Source organism: Mesoplodon densirostris, chromosome 1 (genome assembly GCF_025265405.1).
Source record: "Mesoplodon densirostris isolate mMesDen1 chromosome 1, mMesDen1 primary haplotype, whole genome shotgun sequence".
NCBI classification, from domain to species: Eukaryota; Metazoa; Chordata; class Mammalia; order Artiodactyla; family Ziphiidae; genus Mesoplodon; species Mesoplodon densirostris.
Window position 1 is genome coordinate 186,487,064 of NC_082661.1, and position 27,879 is coordinate 186,514,942.

At 37.7% G+C, this 27,879-nt stretch overlaps 1 protein-coding gene across 2 annotated transcripts in view; it reads left to right on the forward strand.

The window, feature by feature from the left end:
- SLC4A4 (solute carrier family 4 member 4) overlaps positions 1-27,879 on the forward strand; it is a 305,356-nt gene that overhangs the window by 131,674 nt on the left and 145,803 nt on the right. For both annotated transcript variants that reach the window (XM_060092522.1, XM_060092530.1), the window contains exon 6: positions 17,809-17,885. In XM_060092522.1, the coding sequence (XP_059948505.1) occupies positions 17,809-17,885 (77 nt within the window). The remainder of the gene's footprint in view (positions 1-17,808; positions 17,886-27,879) is intronic.

The following is a 27,879-nucleotide window of genomic DNA, read 5'->3' on the forward strand; positions in this document are numbered from 1 at the left end:
ACACATAAGTAAGTTAGGTACATATTACATAGGTTTCTCAAGTAAATAATTATTAATGACCTTTGCACTCAGGGAGACATCTAACACTTTTGCAAGGAGCTCTTTAACTTTGGTTTGCCTGAAGTCACTGCATACCCACTGTGTGATGAGTGACACCTATGTTTGGGCCTCAATCCTCATTTCCTGAATTAGCTCAGATGATTTTAACCCCCAGCTACGATCTTTCGGGCTGGAAAATTATGAATGATAAGATCCTACCCTGCAATTTGTAGTTCAGTTTTCTGAGGATCTTGAATTCAGAGGGGATTTATGCATGTGATTATAGGCCAAAAGGAAAGAGAAAAAACTAACATTTATTGAACATCTCTGCAGGACACTTACTCATGTGTTTCCTTGCTTAATCCTACAGCAATTCTATAAGCTATTATTATTCAATTTTTTTTTTTTTTTTTTTTTTTTTTTTTTTTTGCGGTACGCGGGCCTCTCACTGTTGTGGCCTCTCCCATTGCGGAGCACAGGCTCCGGATGCGCAGGCTCAGCGGCCATGGCTCACGGGCCCAGCCGCTCCGCGGCATGTGGGATCTTCCCGGACCGGGGCACGAACCCGTGTCCCCTGCATCGGCAGGCGGACTCTCAACCACTGCGCCATCAGGGAGGCCCTATTATTCTATTTTATAATCTTTTCTTGCTCTACCTTTGTCTCCTTTCCATGATATTATGCTGACATAGGTTATCTCTTGGGTTCCTTTTATATTTTTCCTTATGAACCCATTAGGTTCATCTGAGAGAGGGTGAGGTGTGAGTTACCACCACGTACACCCCACCCACCAATCAGAAAAATCATGGCTGCGGCAGTTGGTGTCATGCAAATCTGTGTCATGGAATTACAGACTCTCACCCTTGGGATTTCTTAGAACAAGATGACTAGATGAGATTTAGGAGTGAGGCACTATCAACTCGGAACTGTAGACATTCAGTTCAACTTGAGGTTTCCAATAAGAAGGAAATCGTGGGCCCGTCTTACTTCTGACCAGAATTCCCCAGAGTAGCCCTATGATTACTTGAGGCCCCATCATTTGAAACCTAGATGTCACTTTGGCTGAATTGCATAATAAACCTCTCCAAGGCAGAGAAAGTGAGTATATGAGCCAGTGCACACTGGGAAAGGTGATATACCTGTTACAGGTCCAAGCTAGTACTGCTTGGTGCACGACAGACCAATAAATCGAGAGACAAGGTACTGGGGCAAGGAATAGCAACTTTATTCAGAAATCCAGCAGACCAAGAAGATGGCAGACTAGTGTTCCAAAGAACCATCTTATGCGAATTAGAATTCAGGCTTCTTTTATATTAAAAGGGGGAGGCGGGGATGACTGGTTTTTGCAGACTTCTTGGTGCTGGCCAGACCCTGGAGCGAGTGTGATCATCTTTTGTTCTTACACCTGCCCATGTAGGATCTGGTTACTGTCCCTGTAAACCTTCAACAAGACAAATGTTATTTTCTGTTCTGCAACTTATTACCTCTATATGAATGTAAAGTGTTAACGCTTTTGAAGGTCCAGCCTGGGAGGCAGAGGCTTGACATTGCTATTATGTATATTTCAGGCTATAGGTAACATTCTTTTACTGTTTGACTAGACAAAAGTGCAGAGCCAGCATGACTAAGCACAAGCAACAGAACACAAAGGTTAGAGCTAAAGCAATAGATCCAGTATGGAGTCAGGTTTGTTCTTCTCTGTTACATACCGTGCCTTTGCTCTTGCTCAGACACCCAAATGTGTAGAGTGTTCAGGGCCACATATGTGATAGGGACATGGTGGGCCCCAAAGGTCCTTGTTCCCTTCTTTCCTAGAGGCTGTCCTCTGAGTTGTGGGTGACCTGTGACCACCGATTGCCCAATGTGTATCAGCTAACTGGATGTGCATGAGCAAAGCCATGAGGAGTTACTGCACCAGGAAGCTAATTGAATGGCTTTTCTCCAGGTCACATTTTGTGCGTGTAAATCAGGAGTAGTTAGGAGGGGCTGCATTTGTAGCTGGAGGCCCAGAGAATGTGTCTATTACTCTTTTAAAGTTTTATATCTGTATCAATGTCTATATATAATACTAATAAACTATATCTATATCAACATTGATAGCGACATTCATATCTATATATTTATTTGACTGCAGATGCAAGACTATGTTAAATAGCTTGCTTTTCTGCACATACTATTTTTTCCCCTGCATAGACTTTTGGATATAAGGGTTTTTGTTGACTAAAGCTATTGAAATGAATCTTTGATAATCAGACAGAGGCTTCAGGAAGATTTTCCTTGCCGTCATTAAAAAAAAAAATAGTGTAAATATTATTTCATGAAGCATGTTGAAACTACTCAAAAATTGATTTTAAACTCTTTAAAAAATCTTGATCTCCATGTTTATATTAAAAATTTGATTTAATTAAAACTCCCAAGATTGTCTACTAGTCAGTAATGTTTCAACTTAATCTCAGGTACTTCAAAATAACAAAAGTAGATTTAATTAACATTATCATATGATAAATAGACATATGTATTATGTTTTTTACTAAAGTGCTGTGTGCAAATGATTATGAAATTGAAGAGCACAGAGGACTTCTAATGAAAAAGAAACTCCTTTGCTTCATCTTCCTTGTTCCCAGACCTGCCCTTGTAGCAGTCACTTTTAACCCTTTAAGTTATTTCTATTTTTTTCTTTTAGTTTTGTCATGGTTATCTTCATATAATTGGTTTATTTTGCTTTTTCTGATTTATCAGTCTTAGACGTTTCCTATTAATTTTTTCTTTGCTAGAAAAGATTTTACTTATTTTCTACAAACATTTTTCCTTCCTCCAAATACATTTGTGTCATTATTCTTAGTTCCATTATTAATTACATTTGCAATTTTAGGTAATAAATCTAAGTTTTATTTCTTTTTGTAGCAAGTATGGACAGAATCTTTTGACTTCTTACCTTGTCAGAAAAGGATATTGGCTTCCGTACCCTTCCTTGGCCCTCTCCTCACCAATTTTACTTTCAGATTTCTGTCACTGGTACTTCTATTTATTGTAAATATTGGTTAGATTTACATCCTTGTTATCTAGGAATACATTCTGTGCTTTATCAGTTGAATCTAAAGTCAGAAATTCATAAATAATATTTATATTATTATGACTATGAAAATAGTTTAAAGCTGTATCATGGGTTATAATTACATTTTCTGTCTTGTACAGTTTTTTTTTATAACCTGGAGTTTTAAATTGCACTTTTTTTTTCAAATTACCTATTGTTACTGTATTCCCAAGCTCTTTCAATACCTCAAGGCCACTAATAAACCCTGTAAATACTTCCTTCTCGCAGGTCCCTCCCTCCTTGCTGTCTCCTCTCTACCCTACATTACCCTTCTGCTCCATAAGACAACATTGCCCCCAGACCTGCTGCACAGCTGCTCTTCTGGCATTTACTTTCATTGCTCTCCTGAGTTGGAGACCATGTATCTCTTTTTCTTAGTTTATTTTTTCATTTTGCCAAATTGCATTTCAAGGGACTTTGTATGAAAGGACATATAAAGGTTGACATTTTTTAGGGTTTATTTTTTGGCCGAAAGTTTCCTTATTGTTTTTTCACACTTGGTTGATAGTTTGGATGAGTATAGTAATGTAGGTTGAAAATAATTTTTCTTCCAGAACTTTGAAAGCGTAATTCCATTCTCTTCTTCTGTTTTGTGTTGCTTAAGAGAATTCCAAAGTGCAATTCTTATTGCTTTTCTCTCTAGATAGGAAATTTTAGGGTAGTCTCTTCGTTCTTGGTGTTGTGAAGTTTTGTAATGATTCATTTACGTACAGGGCTGGATTTTGTGAGTATGTGGTTTGTTTTGTTTATTTTTCCCTAGGGACGCTTGTGATTTGAAGAAATATGTCCTTTATTTAGTTCTAGGATATTCTGTTTAATAATATTCTGTTTTTCATTTTCCTTGTTCTGGCTTAGTAGAACTCTTAATAGTCCTCCTAATTGGCCTTCTGGATTGATCCTCTGTACCTCTGATCTTTTATCTCATATTTTTTGGATCTTTTCCCCCTCAACCATTACTTTTTTGGAAGATTTGCTTGATTTTATTTTCTAACCCATGTATATATACATATGTTGCAATCATATATAGTTTTTAAAAGTATAACTCTAAAACATTTTCCTTGTTCTGTTTTTCTTAACATCCTATCCATGTTTTATGGATATAATATCTTCTCAAATCTCTCACAAACCAGTAAGAATTTTTATTTAAATGTTCTAAATTGTAATTCTTTTATTGAAGTTGTGGTGTTTTGGTTTTGTGTGGGTGTGTGTGTTTTAGTCTTGGGCTTCCTTTCTTAAATGTCTGATGATTCTCAATTGTCCATTTGTATTTAAGTAAGAGGATTTGTTTTAGAGTGAGCAGGAAATGTCATCCTGAGGTGTCCCCTAAATTCTAGAATTCAGAAGACTTTGCTGTGAGTTGCAAACTCCTGCACTGATTGCTCGGTCGTTTCTGAATCTCTCTGCAGCAGAGAGCCCTGTGGTGCCTCAGCTGCTGGGTGTGCTGCCCACTGGGGTCCTAGTAAACTTTTGGCGTATTGACTTTCTAAGAACTCATCTCTTTCCGCTTGCATCTTACTTGGGCCTCCATTGTACTTGGTCTCTTCCAGTGTGGCACTTCTTCAGGGTTTTGCACGGAAGATCCCTTTTTTGACTCTGTGCCTTTCTGTGTGTATTTTACACTGCCATTTCTATATAGTGCAAATAGTACCAGAGTCTAATACTCTTATCTGTTCTTTTTCTTCTAGAAAGCTTTTGAAGTCTCTTGTCTCTGTTGTCCTTCTACCAGTTCTTTTAATTGATATGGTTTTATACTTTTTGGTTTTCACGACTTTTTAACCTATTATTTTAAAAGTATCTAGGAAGGGAGAGGAATAAACTCATTTGCCAAGTTATATACTTAGTTGAACTGGTAGCCTTCTTAAATTGTTTTAAATTTAGACACTTCATCAATTCAGAGAATTTCTCCATTAATCTGACTTAGTGAAATTTTGCTATATCTTGGATCAGGTATTAACATATAGATTCAAGAGAGTAGGCCCAAATTAGGAAATCAGACACTGGTACGTGTGCTTAGAATGATGTGGCTGCGTGGATCTATTGAAATTCCTCAACTTGGCCTAAGGGCATTTAGTAAAATCACTTTGGTTCAATGCCTTTTTGGAATGAAGGCAGTGAGATGTTTGTTTTCTTCTGTCATAATCTTCCATCGGTCTTTCTCACTTACCCTTTTACTAACTAGCATAGTCTTGTAGTCTTGCAATGGCATTGTTCTTTCCTTTTTCTATTTTCATGAGATAAGTTCACAAATTATTTTATATACTTCCACCTATATTCTTTAGACAGAATAACTTTTGGTTCATAGTATTATATTGTGCGTGTGTGCGTGCACACATGGACAGGTGACACACAAAGAATTACAAATACTGTATGTGATCACAAGGACCACAGATTCCCTGAAGTCCTTTATGGGGACTTTCCTATTTTAGTAAATTTTCTAGTCCTTGTTTGTTTCTGAACGTTTTTCCTCAGCTGAATAGAGATTTTTAAAGTGTTATGTGTATGTGTATGTGTGTGTTGTGTGTGCACAGAAAGGGAATGAAATGCCTTTAAAAAATTAAACTACTATTTTAGATCATAATAAAAATTAAATATCGTGTGCAATATTATTAGAATGGGAGTCACTAGGGTTAGAGCATTTTGCTTTTGCTGGTTGAAATTTAAAAAGACTTATAAGAGCTAAATGTTGTATATTTGACATTGAGATGTCTAAGCCCTAACATTGAATCTTGGGAAAAGTCCACAGAGTAATTCAGAAAATTCTAAAACAGGAGAGAATAGGATCAAGGAAGTTGAGGATGGGTAGATTACAAAGGGCCACATGGACAGCAGAGGTCTCAAAATAATAGAGAATGGTCTTTAAAAAAGAGAATAGTCTTTGTGTTTGCTCTGCTCTGGTCTGGCCTCTGCACACTTCCAGCTCTCTCTATAAGGATGTCTTCTCCATCATCCTTACCCCGTACATTAGGGATGACTTCAGCTTTTGATTAGAGCTTGACTCAACTACTTTGATAGTTATCTGGATCTTTTGATGTCTTCTTCCTTTCTCCAAATTTGCTTTACTTTCCAAGCTGATCACTTGCTTTGAGTTATTTCTGTTCCCCCAGACTTTTCTCTTCCCAAGCCTCTCCTTTCCTTTCAGTGAGGTCCTGACACCTTCTCTTATTTCTCCTCTCATTCTCATCTGATTCTTCTTGCACATGGGGTTTCCTATTCTCCCTTTCATTGCTTCTTACCTCTGTTCCCACTGCTGACTGACTGACAGGCTGTTAGCCAGTTTGGCAGGGCCTTTCCATTCTGCTAGTTCTGGGCCAGCTACAAACTTCTTCCTTATTTACTCTAAGGCTTTCCAAGTCTAAAGTTTCTTGGAGTGTGCACACAGCATCTCCCTCCATAGAAAATAGAGTTTGAACAGTAGTGTTTATAGTAGTAACTCCAAATGGAAGTAAAATGATACCCAGTTGCTTTTATTCATTCATTCACAAATATTTATTAAGTGCCACTAGTGCCAAGCTCTGAGGCTATAACTGTGAACAAGACAAACCAAGGGCCTTGGCTCTGGACTCTTGGAGTTTATATTATATTGAATCATGAACAAACAAACAACAGAAATCCTCTAAATAAAACAAAATAATTAAAAATTGTACAAGCGAAAATATCCAAACTGATTTTCTGTTAGTTATGAAATTCTTTCAAAGAGCTCTTTCTGGTAATATTTTAAACTTTCCTTAGTCTAATATATATATATATATATATATATATATATTTTTTTTTTTTTTTTTTTTTACGGTATGCGGGCCTCTCACTGCTGTGGCCTCTCCCGTTGCGGAGCACAGGCTCCGGACACACAGGCTCAGCGGCCATGGCTCATGGGCCCAGCTGCTCCGTGGCATGTGGGATCTTCCCGGACCGGGGCACGAACGCATGTCCCCTGCATTGGCAGGCAGACTCTCAACCACTGTGCCACCAGGGAAGCCCCCTAATATTTATATTTTAAATATTTCTGTATTTTATTTGGAGGTGGGCAATGACACTTGGTTGGAGGTCTTGATGACATGCTTATTTTTTTATTGTTTTTGGTGGGGACAGCTCTTGATGGTCTGTTGCTATGGAAGACTAGGAAACTGATCTGACAAAATGCAAGCTTATCCCAGCCATTCCTTCTAGACTTTCTCAGTCAAACTCATTGTGAGTATCCCAAGTGATTTATTCTCCCTGTCCCATTATATTCCTGTTTTTCGTGGTTGAAACTGGAAGAAATTGCAGTTGGAGTACCTTGAAAGGTACAAAACTAATATGGAAATAATGGAGAATTGGCTGTATGTACATTGTGGAATTTTACAGACACCTTGGCTATGGCTATGAATTAGGACATTCAGAAGCATGTGGCATTATTGCTTTTATAATTACTTTTCTATTGCTTTTAGCATCCTTTCTTCTTTGTCACAGAGCTGTGGTTTGGGGCTACTATTTAATCACTCTGGCAAGCAGAGTAGCTGAGTTCAATCTTTTCCTCCTTTTCTTTATGAAAATGAAAAAGTAAGATATGCAAACTCCATCTTTGGGAACAGCTAAATTGGAAACCAAGAACATTTCTGCCTTAAACATCCTTGGTGGTTTTATATTGCATGTAATTGGCATGGAAATAGAATATATTCTTTGTGGCTATATATTATATTTTCTCTTCATTAGAAATGATAATGTTTGTATTTTTATTTATGTAAATTACATAGAGAGACACCCCCCCTAGAGGTAGTGGGATTGGTATTATGAGATACAGATTTAAATTACAGTTTTACCACTTGATGTGTGATCATGAACTTAACCTCCTTGAAGTTCATTTTATGTATAAAGTGGTAATAATAATACTAATCTCAAAGTGTTTATATGAGGATTAAGTAAGATAACGTAAGTTAAAGTACTTATACTCAAAAAGATGAGTTCACCCTTAATCTTAGGTATACACGTTTTCTAGTAGATTTGTTATATCATCAAAGGGGGAAAAGAGTATCAGTGAGTCAGTAGGGGTACAGAGAATATACTGTATAGGCTCATTATAAGGGTATGAGATGGGGGGTCAGTTTATGTGTCATTGCATGGCATACATGTTTACATTTTTACCCAATGTGTACACATACAAGTATCATCACCTTTCTATGCTGTACATTCTCCTCACTCCTTTTTATTGTATATGATAGATACGATTGCAAAGGACTTTATGAATTGCTACATGTGTGCTAAAGAATAGCAATGATTTTCAAACTTAGTACAGAATGCAATTAATGTTTACAGAAAACAGTATGTACCTGCCAAGTGGGTACTTTGAAAATGAAATTGTTTTTCATTGTGTGAAACTGCTTGAAAATGTGCTTCTCCAAATCTTTCTTTTTCTTATGGCCAAAATACAGTGATACAGAAATTAATTATGATTATACACTCGAGGCTGGTTCTTCTTCTTTTTCTTCTTTTTATAAAAATAAAATTCAAAGAAACACAAAGTTTTGAGATTGGTTCAAAATGGTGGAGTAAAAGAACCTGCTGTCATTCCCTCTTATGAGAGCACTGGAATCACAACTAACTTCTGAACACTCATCGACAGGAAGACACTGGAACTCACCAAAAAAGATACCCCACATCCAAAGACAAAGGAGAAGCCACAATGAGACGGTAGGAGGGGCTCAATCACAATAAAATCAAATCCCGTAATTGCTGGGTGGGTGACTCACAAACTGGAGAACACTTATATCACAGAAGTCCACCCACTGGAGTGAAGGTTCTGAGCCCCACGTCAGGCTTCCCAAACTGGGGGTCCAGCAATGGGAGGAGGAATTCCCAGAGAATCAGACTTTGAAGTCCAGTGGGATTTGATTGCAGGACTTTGATGGGACAGGGGAAACAGAGACTCCACTCTTGGAGGGCACACACAAAGTAGTGTGCGCATCAGGACCAAGGGGAAGGAGCAGTGACCCCATAGGAGACTGAACCAGGCCTACCTGCTAGTGTTGGAGGGTATCCTGCAGAGGCGGGGGTGTGGCTGTGTCTCACTGTGAGGAGAAGGACACTGGCAGAAGTTCTGGGAAGTACTCCGTGGTGTGAGCCCTCCCAGAGTCCACCATTAGCCCCACCAAAGAGCCCAAGTAGGCTCCAGTGTTGGGTCACCTCAGGCCAAACAACCAACAGGGAGGAAACCCAGCCCCATCTATCAGCAGACAAGCAGATTAAAGTTTTACTGAGCTCTGCTAACCAGAGCAACACCCAGCTCTACCCACCACTGGTCCCTCCTATCAGGAAACTTGCACAAGCCTCTTCGATAGCCTCATCCACCAGAGGGCAGACAGCAGAAGCAAGAAGAACAACAACCCTGCAGCCTGTGGAACAAAAACCACATTCAGAGAAAGATAGACAAGATGAAAAGGCAGAGGGCTATGTACCAGATGAAGGAACAAGGTAAAACCCCCAGAAAAACAAATAAATGAAGTGGAGATAGGAAACCTTCCAGAAAAAGAATTCAGAATAATGATAGTGAAGATCATCCCGAACCACGGAAAAAGAATGGAGGCAAAGACTGAGAAGATGCAAGAAATGTTTAAGACAGACCTAGAAGAACTAAAGAGCAAACAAACAGAGATGAACAATACAATAACTTAAATGAAAACTACAATAGAAGGAATCAATAGCAGAATAACTGAGGCAGAAGAACAGATAAGTGACCTTGAAGAAAGAATGGTGGAATTCAGTGCTGTGGAATAGAATAAAGAAAAAAGAATGAAAAGAAATGAAGACAGCCTAAGAGACCTCTGGGACAACATTGAATGGAACAACATTCGCATTATAGGGGTCACAGAAGGAGAAGAGAGAGAGAAAGGACCCAAGAAAATACCTGAAGAGATTATAGTTGAAAACTTCAGTAACATGGGAAAGGAAATAGCCACCCAAGTCCAGGAAGCGCAGAGAGTCCCATACAGGATAAACCCAAGGAGAAACATGCCGAGATACATAGTAACTAAATTGGCAAAAATCAAAGACAGAAAAGTTACTGAAAGCAGCAAGGGAAAAATGACTAATAACATACAAAGGACCTCTCATAAGGTTAACAGCTGATTTCTCAGCAGAAACTCTACAAACCAGAAGGGAGTGGCATGACATATTTAAACTGATGAAAGGGAAGAACCTACAGCCAAGATTACTCTACCCAGCAAGGATCTCATTCAGATTCAATGGAGAAATCAAAAGCTTTACAGACAAGCAAAAGCTAAGAGAATTCAGCACCACCAAAACAGCTCTACAACAAATGCTAAAGAAACTTCTCTAAGTGGAAAACACAAGAGAAGAAAAGGACCTACAAAAACAAACCCAAAACAATTAACAAAATGGTCATAGGAACATACATATTGATAATGACCTTAAATGTGAATGGATTAAATGCTCCAACCAAAAGACACAGGCTTGCTGAATGGATACAAAAACAAGACCCATATATATGCTGTCTACAAGAGACGCACTTCAGACCTAGGGACACATACAGACTGAAAGTGAGGGGATGGAAAAAGATATTCCATGCAAATGGAGATCAAAAGAAAGCTGGAGTAGCAATACTCATATCAGATAAAATAGACTTTAAAATAAAGAATGTTACAAAGGACAAGGACTACATAATGATCAAGGGATCAATCCAAGAAGAAGATATAACAATTATAAATACATATGCACCCAACATAGGAGCATCTCAATACATAAAACAACTGCTAACAGCTCTAAAAGAGGAAATCGACAGTAACACAATAATAGTGGGGGACTTTAACACCTCACTTACACCAATGGATATATCATCCAAACAGAAAATTAATAAGGAAACACAAGCTTTAAATGACACAATAGACCAGAGAGATTTAATTAATGTTTATAGGACATTCCATCCAAAAACAGCAGATTACACTTTCTTCTCAACTGCGCATGGAACATTCTCCAGGATAGATCACATCTTGGGTCACAAATCAAGCCTCAGTAAATTTAAGAAAATTGAAATCATATCAAGCATCTTTTCTGACCACAATGCAATGAGGTTAGAAATCAGTTACAAGGAAAAAAACGTAAAAAACACAAACATGTGGAGGCTAAACTATACGTTATTAAATAACCAAGAGATCACTGAAGAAATCAAAGAGGAAATTTAAAAATACCTAGAGACAAATGACAATGGAGACAAGATGACACAAAACCTATGGGATGCAGCAAAAGCAGTTCTAAGAGGGAAGTTTATAGCAATACAATCTTACCTCAGGAAACAACAAACAGCTCAAATAAACAATCTAACCTTACACCTACAGGAACTAGAGAAAGAAGAACAAACAAAACCCAAAGTTAGTAGAAGGAAAGAAATCATAAAGATCAGAGCAGAAATAAATGAAATAGAAACAAAGAAAATAGGAGCAAAGATCAGTGAAACTAAAAGCTGGTTCTTTGAGAACATAAGCAAAATTGATAAACCATTAGCCAGACTCATCAAGAAAAAGAGGGAGAGGACTCAAATCAATAAAATTAGAAATGAAAAAGGAGAAGTTACAACAGACACCGCAGAAATACAAAGCTTCCTAAGAGACTACTGCAAGCAACTCTATGCCAATAAAATGGACAACCTGGAAGAAATGGACAAATTCTTAGAAAGGTATAACCTTCCAAGACTGAACCAGGAAGAAATAGAAAATATGAACAGACCAATCACAAGTACTGAAATTGAAACTGATTAAAAATCTTCCAACAAACAAAAGTCCAGGACCAGATGGCTTCACAGGTGAATTCTATCCAACATTTAGAGAAGAGCTAACACCCATCCTTCTCAAACTCTTCCAAATAATTGCAGAGGAAGGAACACTCCCAATCTCATTCTATGAGGCCACCATCACCCAGATACCAAAACCAGACAAAGATACTACAAAAAAAGCAAATTACAAACCAATATCATTCATGAATATGATGCAAAAATCCTCTACAAAATACTAGCAAACAGAATCCCATAACACATTAAAAGGATCATACACCATGATCAAGTGGGATTTATCCCAGGGATGCAAGGATTCTTCAGTATACGCAAATCAATCAATGTGATACACCATATTAACAAATTGAAGAATAAAAACCATATGCTCATCTCAATAGATGCAGAAAAAGCTTTTGACAAAACTCAACACCCATTCATGATAAAAACTCTCCAGAAACTGGGCATAGGGGGAACCTACCTCAACATAATAAAGGCCATATATGACAAACCCACAACAAACATCATTCTCAATGGTGAAAAACTGAAAGCATTTCCTCTAAGGTCAGGAACAAGACAAGGATGTCCACTCTCACCACGCTTATTCAACATAGTTTTGGAAGTCCTAGCCATGGCAATCAGAGAAGCAAAAGAAATAAAAGGAATACAAATTGGAAAAGAAGAAGTAAAACTGTCACTGTTTGCAGATGACATGATACTATTCATAGAGAATCCTAAAGATGCTACCAGAAAACTACTAGAGCTAGTCAATGAATTTGGTAAAGTAGCAGGATACAAAATTAATGCACAGAAATCCCTTGCATTTCTGTACACTAATGATGAAAAATCTGAACGAGAAATTAAGGAAACACTCCCATTTACCACTGCAACAAAAAGAATAAAATACCTAGGAATAAACCTACCTAGGGAGACAAAAGACCTGTATGCAGGAAACTCTCAGACACTGATGAAAGAAATCAAAGATGATACCAACAGATGGAGAGATATGCCATATTCTTGGATTGGAGGAATCAACATTGTGAAAATGACTATACTACCCAAAGCAATCTACAGATTCAATGCAATCCCTATCAAATTACCAGTGGCATTTTTTACAGAAATAGAACAAAAAATCTTAAAATTTGTGTGGAGACACAAAAGACCCCGAATAGCCAAAGCAGTCTTGAGGGAAAAAAAACGGAGCTGGAGGAATCAGACTCCCTGACTTCAGGCTATACTACAAAGCTACAGTAATCAAGACAATATGGTACTGGCCCCAAAACAAATATAGATCAATGGAACAGGGTAGAAAGCCCAGAGGTAAACACATGCACCTATGGTCAACTAATCTATGACAAAGGAGGCAAGGATATACAATGGAGAAAAGACAGTGTCTTCAATAAGTGGTGCTGGGAAAACTGAACAGCTACATGTAAAAGAATGAAATTAGAACACTCCCTAACACCATACACAGAAATAAAATCAAAATGGATTAGAGGCCTAAATGTAAGACTGGACACTATAAAACTCTTAGAGGAAAACATAGGAAGAACACTGTGTGACATAAATCACAGCAAGATCTTTTTGGATCCACCTCCTAGAGTAATGTAAATAAAAAGAAAAATAAACAAATGGGCCCTAATGAAACTTAAAAACTTTTGCACAGCAAAGGAAACTACAAACAAGGTGAAAAGACAACCCTCAGAATGGGAGAAAATATTTACAAATGAATCAAGGGACAAAGGATTAATCTCCAAAATATATAAACAGCTCATGCAGCTCAATATTAAAAAAACAAACAACCCAATCCAAAAATGGGCAGAAGACCTAAATAGACATTTCTCCAAAGAAGACATACAGATGGCCAAGAAGCACATGAAAAGCTGCTCAACATCACTAATTATTAGAGAAATGCAAATCAAAACTATAATGAAGTATCACCTCATACCAGTTAGAATGGGCATCATCAGAAAATCTACCAACAACAAGTGCTGGAGAGGGTGTGGAGAAAAGGGAACCCTCTTGCACTGTTAGTGGGAATGTAAATTGATACAGCCACTATGGAGAACGGTATGGAGGTTCCTTAAAAAACTAAAAGTAGAATTACCATATGACTCAGAAATCCCACTACTGGGCATATACCCAGAGAAAACCATAATTCAAAAAGACACATGCACTCCAATATTCATTGCAGCACTATTTACAATAGTCAGGACATGGAAGCAACCTAAATGCCCATCGACAAATGAATGGGTAAAGAAGATGTGGCACATATATACAATGGAATATTACTCAGCCATAAAAAGGAATGAAATTGGGTCATTTGTAGAGACGTGGATGGATCTAGAGACTGTCATTCAGAGTGAAGTAAATCAGGAAGAGGAAAGCAAATATCATATATTAACACATATATGTGGAACCTAGAAAAATGATATAGATGAACCGGTTTGCAGGGTAGAAATTGAGGCACAGATGTAGAGAACAAGCGTATGGACACCAAGGCGGGTGAGCTGCGGTGGGGTGGGGATAGTGGTGTGAAGAATTGGGAGATGGGGATTGACATGTATACACTGATGTGTATAAAATGGATGACTAATAAGAACCTGCTGCATAAAAAAATAAATAAAATAAAATTCAAAAATAATAAACAAACAAACAAAGTTCCTTTGAACGGAAACCAGTTATGAGATGTTCATTTACCCTGGATATTAGATAGAAAAGGCCTATTAGTGGTAGCTTTGAGTAGGTGAATCATCACTTGCACAATAAGTAGCATGCTTTGGGGTAGGCTTGTATTTCACCTTTTTGTTACAAGGTGACATTTGCCTCTGCTATCCCCACTCACTCAAGATTGCAGTATAATGAGTTCACATTATAGGCCAAAAGTCTAGAAAACACTGACTTATCCTGACAATGTGTCTTGTTGACTGTTAGGTGCAAAATATCCACAGTAGAACATTGTTAGGGTCCTGTTGTGTAAGTTTCCCAGGTTTGCTGAAGTGCCTCATGGAAATTTCTGATTCCCAGATATAATCTGGTTTGTAATATCTTGTCCTTGTCTTCTTTGATTTGGGTGATATGTTTCTGGAAAAGGCTGATTAAACAGTGAGTTCTGTTAACAAAGTTATTTATTTATTTGATTGTGTAGGCGAGGATTTAGAGGAAGGGCCATGTATGATCTTTTTGTGTGTGTTTATGTGGCAAGGATGCTAACTTAATGATTTTCTTGAGATATGATAGTTTGGAGCAGTGGCTTGGAGGGGAGGACAAGTTTATCAGAGCTACCTCTCTTGCTACGTCAAGTTATGTTTCTTTCAATTCAGTTCTGACCTGGACACAGCCTCCGGTTAAGATAACTGATTTATTTAGAGCAGTGGTTCTCCAACTTTAGCTTGCTTCAGAATCATTTCAAAGGTTTGTTAAAACCCACCTTGCTAGACCCCTTACCCAGAGTTTGATATAGTTGGTCTGGGGTGAGTTCCAAGAATTTACATTTCTAACACGTGCTCAGGTGATGCTGATACTGCTGGTTTGGGAACCACACTTTGGCCACCACTGATTTAGAACATTGGGAAGCTTTTTTCCCTCGTTCAGGGTGTTGCAGGGTAAGGGTGAAGAGTTTGATAGGGAGGGAGATGGGAAAAGACGCAAGAATGCTGATCATCTTGCTTAAGGTTTACCTAAAAGTGTTGACTTCTGAATTCTTTCAGTGTAGTACAAAGTTAAACATCAGTGAAGCTGTTAATATTACTTTTATTAATGAGAATCAGATAAGGTTGGGAGGAACAATAGATGTGATTGTTTCTTAACTTTGGCCTCCTCTTCCCCATCTGGTTCCTGCATCTTCCTTATCCCTGTGCCTCCCTACTCCCCCATATAGTACAAATATAGATAGCCATCCTATAACTGTCTTTCAGAAATGAGAGAAATGAGACAGTATATGAGGTTTCTTGGAAAAGTTGTGACATCAATTAGGATTACCATTATAATGGAAACTTTATTCATTTGGCTTCTACTTATTCATATTTTGCAGCAGTTAGGACAGTGCTTGAGTTGAAATATACCTTCGTAGTATTTATAAAGAATTTCCAAAGCAAATCAGTGAGTTTAGAATATTGCCCAGGAAATTTAAATTACTTAATGAAAAATTGCTTTCAAATTCATTTCAGTATTGCTGCTTATGTACAAGTGATTTAATAATTAGAAATCAATCTCATCTATTCATTTACATAAGTTGCTTTTAACTTACGATTAAGGATTTGCTAAGACTTCATTGCACTAAGAATATCTAGTTCAGATTTCTTATGCAGGTAGAATTTTCACCCATTTAGTCCCAAAGACTAGTTTTATTTTCTAATGTAAAGTGTAAAATTGTATGTACTCATCATTTCCTTAGTTTCAAGCCCAGCATTATTTGGAGGCATTCTTGTTTGGGCCTGGTGTCTTTTGTATTGAGTGGACACTAGAAACCTAGTATGCGGTTCAGAGAAGAAAATGTGGCTTTCAAAGAGCTTCTTTTAATTTTGCTCATAAAACAGTTTTTCACATGTTAATTTCCTTTGAAAAATGCCCTGTGCTCAAATTTTCCTAGAATAAAACATCCTACCAGGTAAAGTGTTTAAGAGATCTAGGCCATGCTTACTCAATGAAATGCAGCAGAGTGGAAAATATCCTGTTTTGCCAACTCAGGAAAATTGATCTAGTAGTTCAAGACAATTATATTATTTAAAGAGCTGCTGTTATATAGACGTTAAATTATTAGGGGGTAGATTTGAGTCTTTTGCAAAATTATGTGTAGATAGTTTGGTCTGAAGGAATGGAAATCTGTAATCTAAAGAATTATGTGGAAGTAAATGTGAAGCTGTGTCAAACCTTGATCCTTGTTTTTCAACCCTTGTCCTCTTGGTGTGAAGACCAGCCTGAGTCAGATCACAGGGGATTAAATGCTGAACGCATTACTCAGCACCCTGCAGGGGGGTGGGTTAAACACCCTGGCTTTGAAGAATTACTCTTTTGCTTAGTAAGCCTGGAAATTTCAGGTTCAACTCTAGAATGAAAGCTCAGTATTTTGTTGATTAACCAGTCTATTTGAAAATGGTCTATCCCTCTTCAAGATGTCCCTCCTCTCTGTTCTCATATAACCATGTCTGAAGTCACTGGCTGGATTGCCAATGGATTTTACCTACAGCAGCTTTACAGCCGGGGAGCTTGGTTCCCATGGAGTATTCCTGATGAAATCCATCACTTGACATGAATAAGAAGTTTGACGTGTTAAGGGGAAGAAGAGATACACTTACTTTAGTCTGGCAAATGGGAATGCAGGAAATAAGGGGAGCTGTGATAACACTGCTTGGAGGCAAAGAATGGGGATTCTGGATCAGATGCCCACTACGGAGAAATATTCTTGATCAAAGTGTTAGGCAGAGAATGGAGTGCAGATGGCTTTTTTGGGTTGATCAGAGCAAGTGGTGCCCTAGGAAGGACTGCAGAGGCTGGGGGAGAGGAGGTCCAGGCCTTTTTTTTCCCTGGCGCTGGCTCTACTGAGATGAGGAAAAAGCCCATCTCTAGGCAATAGAAACAGGTAGATTAGGATGTGTGTAAAGGGCTGTAACAAAAGGCAAACCAAAAACAGGAGTGAGTTTATTTTTATGCTTATTGTTTTACACGTTTCTTTGAAAGTTTAACTTATCTTAAAATGGAGCCAGAAGACTTAAAGTATTGGGGATTTTATACATTTTTCATTTAACCATGTTAGTGCCCTAAACTAACTTTTCAACTCTGGAAACCTGTTTAGGAGAATCCTAATGTAGCTTAAGCATCATCACCATTCCCATCATCATCTACTAGTGGTCATGAAATGTACAACCAAACTCTTTGTGTTTTTAACAAGAAGTCTTTAATTAGGGTTCACTTCTGTTTTTCCAGGTAGCCCAGCCATGACCCACAGGAATCTGACTTCTTCCAGTCTGAATGACATCTCTGATAAACCAGAGAAGGACCAGGTAAGCAAAGAATTCCTGCTTCTTTGAAATGTAAGACTAAATGTATATCTAGAAGATTCTGGGAAAAGATTAGAAATGATGGTCCTCTAACTTAAAATAAACCAATATGTGTAGATTGTTTTGTTTTGGTTTTTTTTTTTCACTTTCTCTGAGGGAAGGGGAAGCAGTGTGTGAAGGGATTTGAAGTTCAGAAGATAAGAGTCTCTACTCCAGCTCTTATAGATGAATTCACTTGGGCAGTTTAAATCTTGGAGCTACAGTTCTCTTAGCTTTAAAATAGTAATACTAATTCCTACCTCAAGTTTATTGTGATGGTTAAATAAGATGATTTGTGGAAAAAACTGGTTTGGTAAACTGTAAAGGGCTAGGAAATGCTGGCAGTTGTTAACTTTGAGGGGATATTTCAGGCAAAGGTAATGACAGTCTTGTTAGCTGTATGTTTGTCTATTAAAACATATAGTAAGTAACCTATTTGAAATGAAAAGTAATTAGGTTTTGAATCTCAATTTGCTTTCTTTTAAAAAGAATATGGTAGAAACTGGGCCATTTTCCTAGCTGGGTGGGTATCTGGACTTGAAACTCGTAGAAAATGGTGACTGGGTATAATTTTGCACTTTACATTCAAAAATGAAATGAGTTATTTGGACTAATTGGTTGAAAATTCTACCTGAATAAAGAAATCTGAATTATATATTCCTAAGACAATGAAGCCTTGTTTACAACAATGTTCTTCTTTAACTGACAGAGGTTTTTTAGACCTTGGTGAATTCTCAAAAGTGCAGGAAAGGTGAAATTATGTTCTTTCTTGTGAAATGGCTTCCTTCTCCTTCTAAACAACAGCACCCTAGTAGGGCCTTCATTATCTCAGAACAGATTGCTAGAAAAGCCTTGGGAATTAATCCTGTCCCCATTTTCTCCCAATTCAATACACTTTTCATATCATTGCTCTTATATTTCTCCTCTGGATCAGAAGCTTATAATGGCTTATATCAAGTTAAGTTCAGAATATCCCAACTTTTAAGATTCTCTGAAATCTGGTGTAATCTTTCTCATCGTAACTTACATGTGTTTCCCAGAAGAGAGACTCTGCTTTGGTTTGACTTAATTACCTCCGCCTCTGCACTGAGATTAATTCTTGACTTTTACAGCTGCCCCCACCCTTAAATGCTAATATGGCTAGCTCTCTTCCCTACCATTGGCCTACCTCTTGAAATACTGTGGGAGAAGATCATTTATTTATTTATTTATTTATTGCTTCCTGGAGGCAGTTTACATTCACTTTTATTTTTTATTTTATTTTTAAAGAAATGTGTTTATTATTTATTTATTTTTTTAAAATAATTAAAAAGTTTTTTTATTTTATTTATTTTTGGCTGCGTTGGGTCTTCGTTGCTGCACGCGGGCTTTCTCTAGTTGCAGCAAGCAGGGGCTAGCTACTCTTCGTTGTGGTGCGAGGGCTTCTCATTGCAGTGGCTTCTGAGAAGATCATTTACATATTGGATTCATTGGTAAGTTCATACCAGTAGTGAAAGGGAAACCTCAGTCCACTAGGACTTGTTGAGAATTTTCCTCAAAACTATTTTGTACATTTTGGCTCCATACAACATTTACCAAACGACATTCTGATTGTGAGATTTGCCAGGGGCTTGGATAAGGCAGAGTCAGGAATATCTGGTTGACACTTTTTCAGGAAGGCTTCTTTTATTGGGGACAGTTCTTTTCTTGTCAGGAGTTTGTCAATTGCCGCTGGTAAATGCTGAGAGAAATTTCTTACCTTCTTGGGTATCTTCATATCTGAACATATGCAGAAGAAATTTGATGACTTATGATGTGTATTACATGAGATTTTGATTCCAGTGTTAGAAGAAATAGGTTAGAACATTATGATTTAGGGTATTGATTTTGCTATTGATAAATGGAATATTTATAAATGGAATGGGATATTTATAAATGGAATATTTCCTGCCATATTAATAAACAAAGGATGCCACAGTCATCAAGGGTTGCAGCTCTCCATCGTGAGCCGATGAGCCCTGAGGAAACTCAGGATGTGAAAATACAGGATCCTGGCCCCAGATAGCTGAGGTGCATATCAAAGGAATGATTTCAATGAGCTCTGACTCTTGCATCTTCCCATATATAGAAAAGTGCTAAATTCCTTAACTTGAGATGTCTGGTTTTCTTTAATTAACAATAATCTTGTGACGTTCAGACTGCCTGCCCTTTGTTGCAAAACTCTTATATATCCTAGCTCCTCCCCCCGCCTCCTTGGAGCAGTTTCTCAGAGTTATCTGAAACGCTGTCTCCTGGGCTGCAGTCCTCATTGTGCCCCAGATAAAACTTAACTCGCAACTCTCACATTGTGCATTTTTTAAGTCAACACTATAAAGCCTTTGTGGTCCTTAAAACCAACATTTCTGATGCCTGTCACCGACATCTCATATTCCTCAAGGTTCATGTGAAGATGAAACCAGGAAGGTTTGATTCAGGAGGTGTGTTCTTTTTGTTTTCAAAGCCAGAAAATGGAGTTGATGAGTATATCATTATAAGAGCAGCTGTCCATCTTCATTTATCTAATACAATAGGCATAGTTCATCCAATGAGCCCTTCATTCCTCCAAAGAGAAAGAAACTCCATTCTTGGCTTCCCACCAAAAAGTTTGAAGAGAAGCTTTGTAATTGACCCATTCATCTCCTCTATAACTAAAGGTAGAGTACAAATTCAAACTAATTATTTCCTGTTTCTATACTTAACAATTTTATTAACTTCAAATACAAAAGCTCCTCGATCATTTTAGGGCGAGAAGAAGAAAATGGGCTGGCTAAGAAGATGACGCCATGGCAAAAAAAAAAAAAACACCACACAATAAACTCGGGCTTTTCTTTTTTAACCTGTTTTTTTCTCTGTTTGAGTAGGGAAAAAAGGTTGCCAGGCTCAAATTTGTTTTGAAAAAGCTTTTATAATTAATTAGCCAATGTCCTGGAAATGATCTTGGCAGTAAAGTCAAACTTGTTCTGTATGCTTTTCCAAGTTGGCCCAAGAAACTTCCATCCAACTGGAACTGAAGTTTTCTGATTGATTATTCTGCCTGGATACAATTCGAACATTTGCGATGGTGCCTCACGACTTCCTGGAGCTGTATAACTTCCCAGTAGCACAAGAAATGGGTTTCATGTTCAGAGATATGAAGAGGAGCAGAATTTCTCTTTCTGACAGCTACACAGTGACAAAATTTGAGGGCATGTTTTTTATAAGATTCTGTTTTGGGAAAACAGAAGAAACAAATCCGTGGACTGCACTGTCTCTCTCTGGCTGTGCCAAGCCTATGTACTTATGATTTCAGTAGCGGCTGCTTTATTGAGAAATAGCTCAAAATAGTTAACAGCAGAAGAAAGAGCATCGCCAAAATTTAGGTGATTCAATGCTTCAACAGTATTCCAACTTGGATGTTATATTTATTAAGCAAAAAAACACCCAGGGAGAAGTAGATTTTTTAAAAAATACATCTGGAGCTCATCTACTTGTAAATGGACATAAATAATCTCCTCTATTTTGTTGCTATGGAGGATTTTTTTTCTTCTTTATCCAGTTATCTTCCCCAATTACCTTAGATTGATTTGTTTTTCTATCACCTTTTATTTCTTTTCTGTGCTTGAAAAAAATTTACAGCTGCCACGGGTGCTTATCAAATGCAGTGGGTTAGTTCTACTTTTCATGTGAGTATGGAATCAGCTATGAGGATAAGAAAATCTTATTATTTTACCTCGTAGCTTTAACTCTTTGGAGGAAATACTGTGCTCAGTGGTACAATGACTTTTTTAAAGGGGCTATTTTTTCTTTTCAAGATTATCAATAATGTAATACCATCTCACAATTATATGACCAACCTTAAGTGAAACTGCAGTCTGTAGACTGTAGTGAATGGAGTAAAATGTAGACATCCCTTGAAGATTCTTAGAGAGGCACTTGCGCTTATATAACCTTGTAACTTTTTATCTAGTTATCACTTCCCTGATACTCGTTATTTAGCCAGCTTATCTGAGAACCTATCCATTGGTGTCCTGGTGGAATTTGGCCTAAGGTTAATTTCTAAAGTGTATGGTAATCATTTTTCACACTATCTGTTGCCTGTTATCTTTAAATATACTTGGTTGTCTCGATTTCTGTTTTTGAAATCTTGGTCTTTTGTAGAGATAGACCTAAATTTAAATGTTTTTGTCAGAGAATAAGAGGATGAAATCAGTAATCCATGTAGAAGTTTGAAACTGCTCAGCCATGACTACCTTACAGTGAAATCTGGAAAGAAACATTTTGTGATTGAACGACCCCCTAATCCTTTTCTTACATGTGTGTAATACAGGAGAGAGTCAACTAAATTCAGCTGAGATGACTTTTTCATCATTTTGATTTTCATCCTGAGGCTCACATACAGCTTCCCTTAGCATTCATAGCTATGTCATATTCACAGTGATAGAAGAGTACAATAGCACCTGCTTTTCTTTTTCACGGCTCAGCCAGAAAACCCTCCTGTTGGCATTGGTCACCGAGTGGTCTCACTCCACTACTCAGAGAAGACGCAGTGGCAGAGAAGGGCTCGTATTTGCTGAGGTTATGATACTTGTCTTTAGCATCTTTTCAGGGCCCGCTGAAACACTGCTGTGTCAGGAAAGATCCAGATGGAATCACATCTGTGAAAACCTGATAAGAAAGGCATGTTGTTGAGGAGGAGGTTACAGTCATTAGGTGTCCTTAGTCACTGCAGTATTGGTGACTGCAACTGGTAACTGTGGTTCAGTGGCTACAGCTTTCCTTTGGCCAGGAGTCTTTGATGGGAACTGGTGAAGCCATTGCAGTGGTTATCTGTGGAGCCCCTTTCCAAGGGGGTTAGCTTGCTGCTTAGATGATTAACAAAACCGCTTTGTCCTTCCTTTTCCCTTTCTATAAGAAATTTGACTTTTTGTAGGTTCCTTATGCTCTCTCCCATATTCTTTTTTTTTTTTTTTTTTTTTTTTTTTTGCGGTACGCGGGCCTCTCACTGTTGTGGCTTCTTCCGTTGCGGAGCACAGGCTCCGGACGCGCAGGCCCAGCGGCCATGGCTCAGGGGCCCAGCCGCTCCGCGGCATGTGGGATCTTCCCGGACCGGGGCACGAACCTGTGTCCCCTGCATCGGCAGGTGGACTCTCAACCACTGTGCCACCAGGGAAGCCCCAGGGGGACCTTTTAATTTTATTCTATGTTCAATGAGACACTATTTTAGGAGTTCTACCTGGAAGTTGTGTGTTGTGATTTACACTGAAAAAAGATCACTGGGGATAGTGTGTGATGAGATGGAGGGATTTGCTAATGTTCTGGATCATCTGGTGTTGTTCCTATAATTAAACGTTGGAGGAGCACCACAGTGCATTAAACAGCTCAACAGATCCAGTAGCCAATTTCTTAATGTGTTTGCCATAGATGTCAAGGCCTCATTCCTATCGGCAAAGGGAGCTCTTCTGTTCCACTGAAGTATTGTAAGAAAGAAAATGAGTTTCCTAGGTAAAATATTTTCTATGCACTATTAGTTAGAATTAATAATTATTTAATTAATATTATTAAAAATTAAAATATTTTAATGCACTAGAAGTGGATGTAGGTCACCAAGAGTAGTGAGATTGAGCTTTTGAGTGATTATATCTGTTACCTGCAATTCTCTTTTTGATGTCATGACTCATGAAACCCTCTCCAAAGTTCTCCCTAAGGAACAGTGACAAGTGTCTTAGTCCTTACTGTTCCAAAAGGGGCATCGGAATGTGTAGGTGGAGGACAGCCACCCAGTGGGGTCCTGAGCCACACTCTCACCGGTACCTGTGAAAGAATCGGACTCCAGGAGCACCACAGGGTGTTCTGTATTCAACATTTAACAAAAGGGATTGCAGGGTTTACATGTCTTAAATGGCATGTCTAATCTAGCATGTTTTATGTTTGATGTCACTTTTTTCTCTTTTTAGTATGTAGCAGTCTGCCTGTATCCCAATGCCATAAATATACTTAGAATAGATTGCAGAGAGTAGTAGAATACCATCCACAATTATCTTTAGTGGATGTCTGCTCTCATGTCACGTTACCTACCTCTGACCAGAACTTCATTTAAAAAAAAAAATAACTTTTTTCCCCTTAGAAGTGGCAAATCGGAAAGCAGCAGCACCTGTGGTAAACACCCTAAGGGCATGATTAAAAACCTTTATAATAATTCTAACTATAAACAAGAACTCATTCTTTACTTTCTGTAGTAACATTTTATTATCTATGACGTTTTTTAAACTTTAGTTTTTTCTGATTCATAATTATACAAAATTGCTGTAAAAATTCAAACAAAGGAAAAATGAATAAAACAGAAAGTGAAAGTTCACAAATTCTCACCCTCAATATAACTACTATTAGCAGGTTGATGTAGTCTTCTAGACTTTCTCTATGCATAAAAATGTATATACTTATTTATATAAAATACAAATGGGATCATATTGTTCTGCAACTGGATTTTTAGAAAAACTAACAATACCACAGATATCTACCTTATTTTCCTTAAAGGCTATATGGTATACATGAATCATATTTTATTTAAATGATCTTCTATTAATAGATAGTTACTTATTTTCATTTCTTTGCAGTTATACAAACAGGCCTTTAAGAAATGCCCTCATTGTAACTTTTTTTGTTCTTTTTTTTTTTTTTTTGCATTCTTTCATGAGTATTTCTGAAGGAGAAATTTTGTAAGTGCAATTGCTGGGTCACCATGTATTGCCAATTACCTCCCCAAAAGATTATATCAATTTGTGTCCTAGGTCTTTTAAACACTTTAATTAATCCTCCTCCACTGCTAGAATACTGTTTGCCAGTCAGATTTGAGTTTCTCCTTTCTGATTCATTCCACTAAAAGCTTAGCAACTCAGTTAATGTGAAAAGAATCACAGTCACTAGCATCTGCCTCCCAGCTCACTTTGGGGCTTTTTTCAGAAGCTTAAAATATCAAGGCTAAAACTGGGTTTATTCTCCTGGTCTAATTGAATCTCTGAGCTGGCTAATCTGCCTATATTCTGAGGTAAGGAGGTGAAAAGTCCAGTGGTCGTAGACTTGGCCACCTGTATGTTTCTGATTGCTTCTGCTTAAGGAGAGGCTGTTCTCAGCTCTGAGAGAAATCCTTTGGCTTTGTGAGAATTTCCTTGACAACCAAAAATGGCTTCCTCTTAAGAGCCCTTCTTGGTGGTCAGCATTTGGAACAAAAAGGAAAATCACAAGAAGAGTTGGACAAGTGTTCTCTATGAAGCACTATCCAGCACATTTGCAGCTTGGCCCTGCATCTCCTTCCTCCCCAACCCTCCACCCTCAAGAGAATTCTAAGTGAACTTACGTACATACTGTAAAGTTAGTTAAATGAAAAGTTTATACCTTTATTAGGAGCTTTGATGGAGTGTTTCATCTAGGATAATTGATAAAAAAGATCAGCGAACCATTAATTACATGTTGGGAGATATTTGCAGATTTTTCTGCTTCCCTACTTCCCTTGCAACAGGGAGTCTCTGCAGAGTAGACTTACGAAGAAGCTAAGCCATGGGAGGAAGTTTTCCTTGCTCTTCTTCAGAAAGAGAAGGGCTTCCCACTGTTTCCACGTCACTTGTCTGATTGATCCGGTGGCTAGTTGATTTATTTGCCTCTGTAGAATCTTCATGACCTTATCAGTCACCAGCAGAGCTTACTGATTTCTCCTGGTGTTACCACCAATCATCTGGTTTTACTCCCTAGAAGTGAACTGAAGTGAAAACAATCATACATCCGTTTTCTCTGCCACCATGTTAAAATGGTAGCGGTAATTTTTTCTACAATCTGAAAGCCAGTGGTTAATCATACCCAGTCGACATTACTGCCTAATCAGTGTTCTATGCATATGCATACAAAAGGCTAGAAAGTAACCAAGTCATTTTAGAGGACGCCATTGTAAGTTCAGTATTAGCGGCACTGTTGATCATTCAGTGGCTCTGAGAGTATTGGGTCTGTTCTTTTATAAAGAATAATTAATAATGACTAACATACATTGGACACTTTTTCACACCAGTGGTTGGTATTATCAACCCTGTTTTATATATTGGTAAACTTGAGGCACAAAGACATTAAGTAATTTTTTCCAAAGTTAAATAGCATCTAAGTGGTAGAGCTGCTTTCTGGCCCTGGAGCCTGTGCTCTTAATGAGTATGGTGAATTCTGCCTATTTGCATTATGGTCTTTTTTAGGTCCTAATCCCCAGGTGTCCAGTTAATAGTTAGGTTAATAATAGTTAGACCTTAGGTTTGTCTTTGAGGCACACATTGTGCTGAATAGGCTAATCTACAGAATTGTTATTAAATAAACCAACAATTTAAAAATTCTTAAAGGTCTTATGGTGACTGGATGTTTCTGCTGCCACTGTGATTCAAAGACTTGGTGAATCAACTGTTTGTTTTGTGTCCATACTCTGAGTGGTATTGGTGGAGGTCAATGAGAAGAGGCTGATATAATAAAAATAAAGCATAAAATATGGTCTCAGATTATGAGTTTATATCTAGCTGGAGAGACCAAATAAACTGTATGGTGCTGACAGTAAACTGCAGCAGTTCGGTGAAAGACAAGATAACTAGGTGGGTTAGAACCGTCAATCAAAGAGAAACGAGGGATTTTATTTTATTTTAGTTTTTTAATTTTTTAAAGCATCTTTATTTGGAGTGTAACTGCTTTACAATGGTGTGTTAGTTTCTGCTTTATAACAAAGTGAATCAGCTATACATATACATACATCCCCATATCTCCTCCCTCTTGCGTCTCCCTCCCACCCTCCCTATCCTACCCCTCTAGGTGGTCACAAAGCACCAAGCTCATCTCCCTGTGCTATGCAGCTGCTTCCCACTAGCTATCTATTTTACGTTTGGTAGTGTATATATGTCCATGCCACTCTCTCACTTCGTCCCAGCTTACCCTTTCCCCTCAAGTCCATTCTCTATATCTGCGTCTTTATTCCTGTCCTGCCCCTAGGTTCTTCAGAACCATTTTTTTTAAGAGTCCATATATATGTGTTAGCATATGGTATTTGTTTTTCTGACTTACTTCACTCTGAATGACAGTCTCTAGGTCCATCCACCTCATTGCACATAACTCAATTTTGAAACGAGGGATTTTAGAAGCATCTTTCCATTTTAGAGAATGTAAATAACAGAAGATAAGAGCTTTAGCCAAATAAAGCATTCTTCCTTGGAGAAAGAGTTAGGTAGGAAATGTGAGGAATAAATTGGAATGTAACTTTCTGCAGATTAACAATACAAGTGAACGACTTGATTTATCCAACAAATGGAAAATATTGTGACTTTTAAAATTCTTTGAATAATGGCCAATAATCCCCCAAATTTGATGAAATACAGCAGGGTTCCAATTAAATTTTTTTTAATTAGAGTTACCTGTAAAATTAGCAAAAGTAGATTAGATTAATTAGTCTGTTGACTTGTCCACGGACCATGGTGGATACTCACTTGATTTACAAAATTTTACCTGAACTTTGAGAAACACCCCATAGTCCCTTAACTTTCAGTTAAGGGAAAGTTCAGTTCAGTTCAGTATTCAGTATTGTTCAGTATTTGTTCTTGCTACAGATATATATTCACTTCTAGGTCATTAAGTCTGATAAATACACATCGTTGTAACCTTTTTTTTTTCTGGTAAGAAGAAAAGGCAATTATTATTGACCTTTTTCTTTAAGCTGATCACAGCTTAAAGAAGCTGTGATTTAAAGCTTTGAAGATTTAAATAAACATGTTAAACCTTAACTCCTCTGAACCTCAGTTTCCCGATTCATAATACAGGTCTTATATATAATTCAGTCTGAACTGCCTTCTCCACAGGGTTGTCGTGTGAAAAGGAATGTGATTAGTACACTTTAAATATTATACGAGTCTTAATTTATCACTGTCATATTCATTATTTAAATGTACTACTG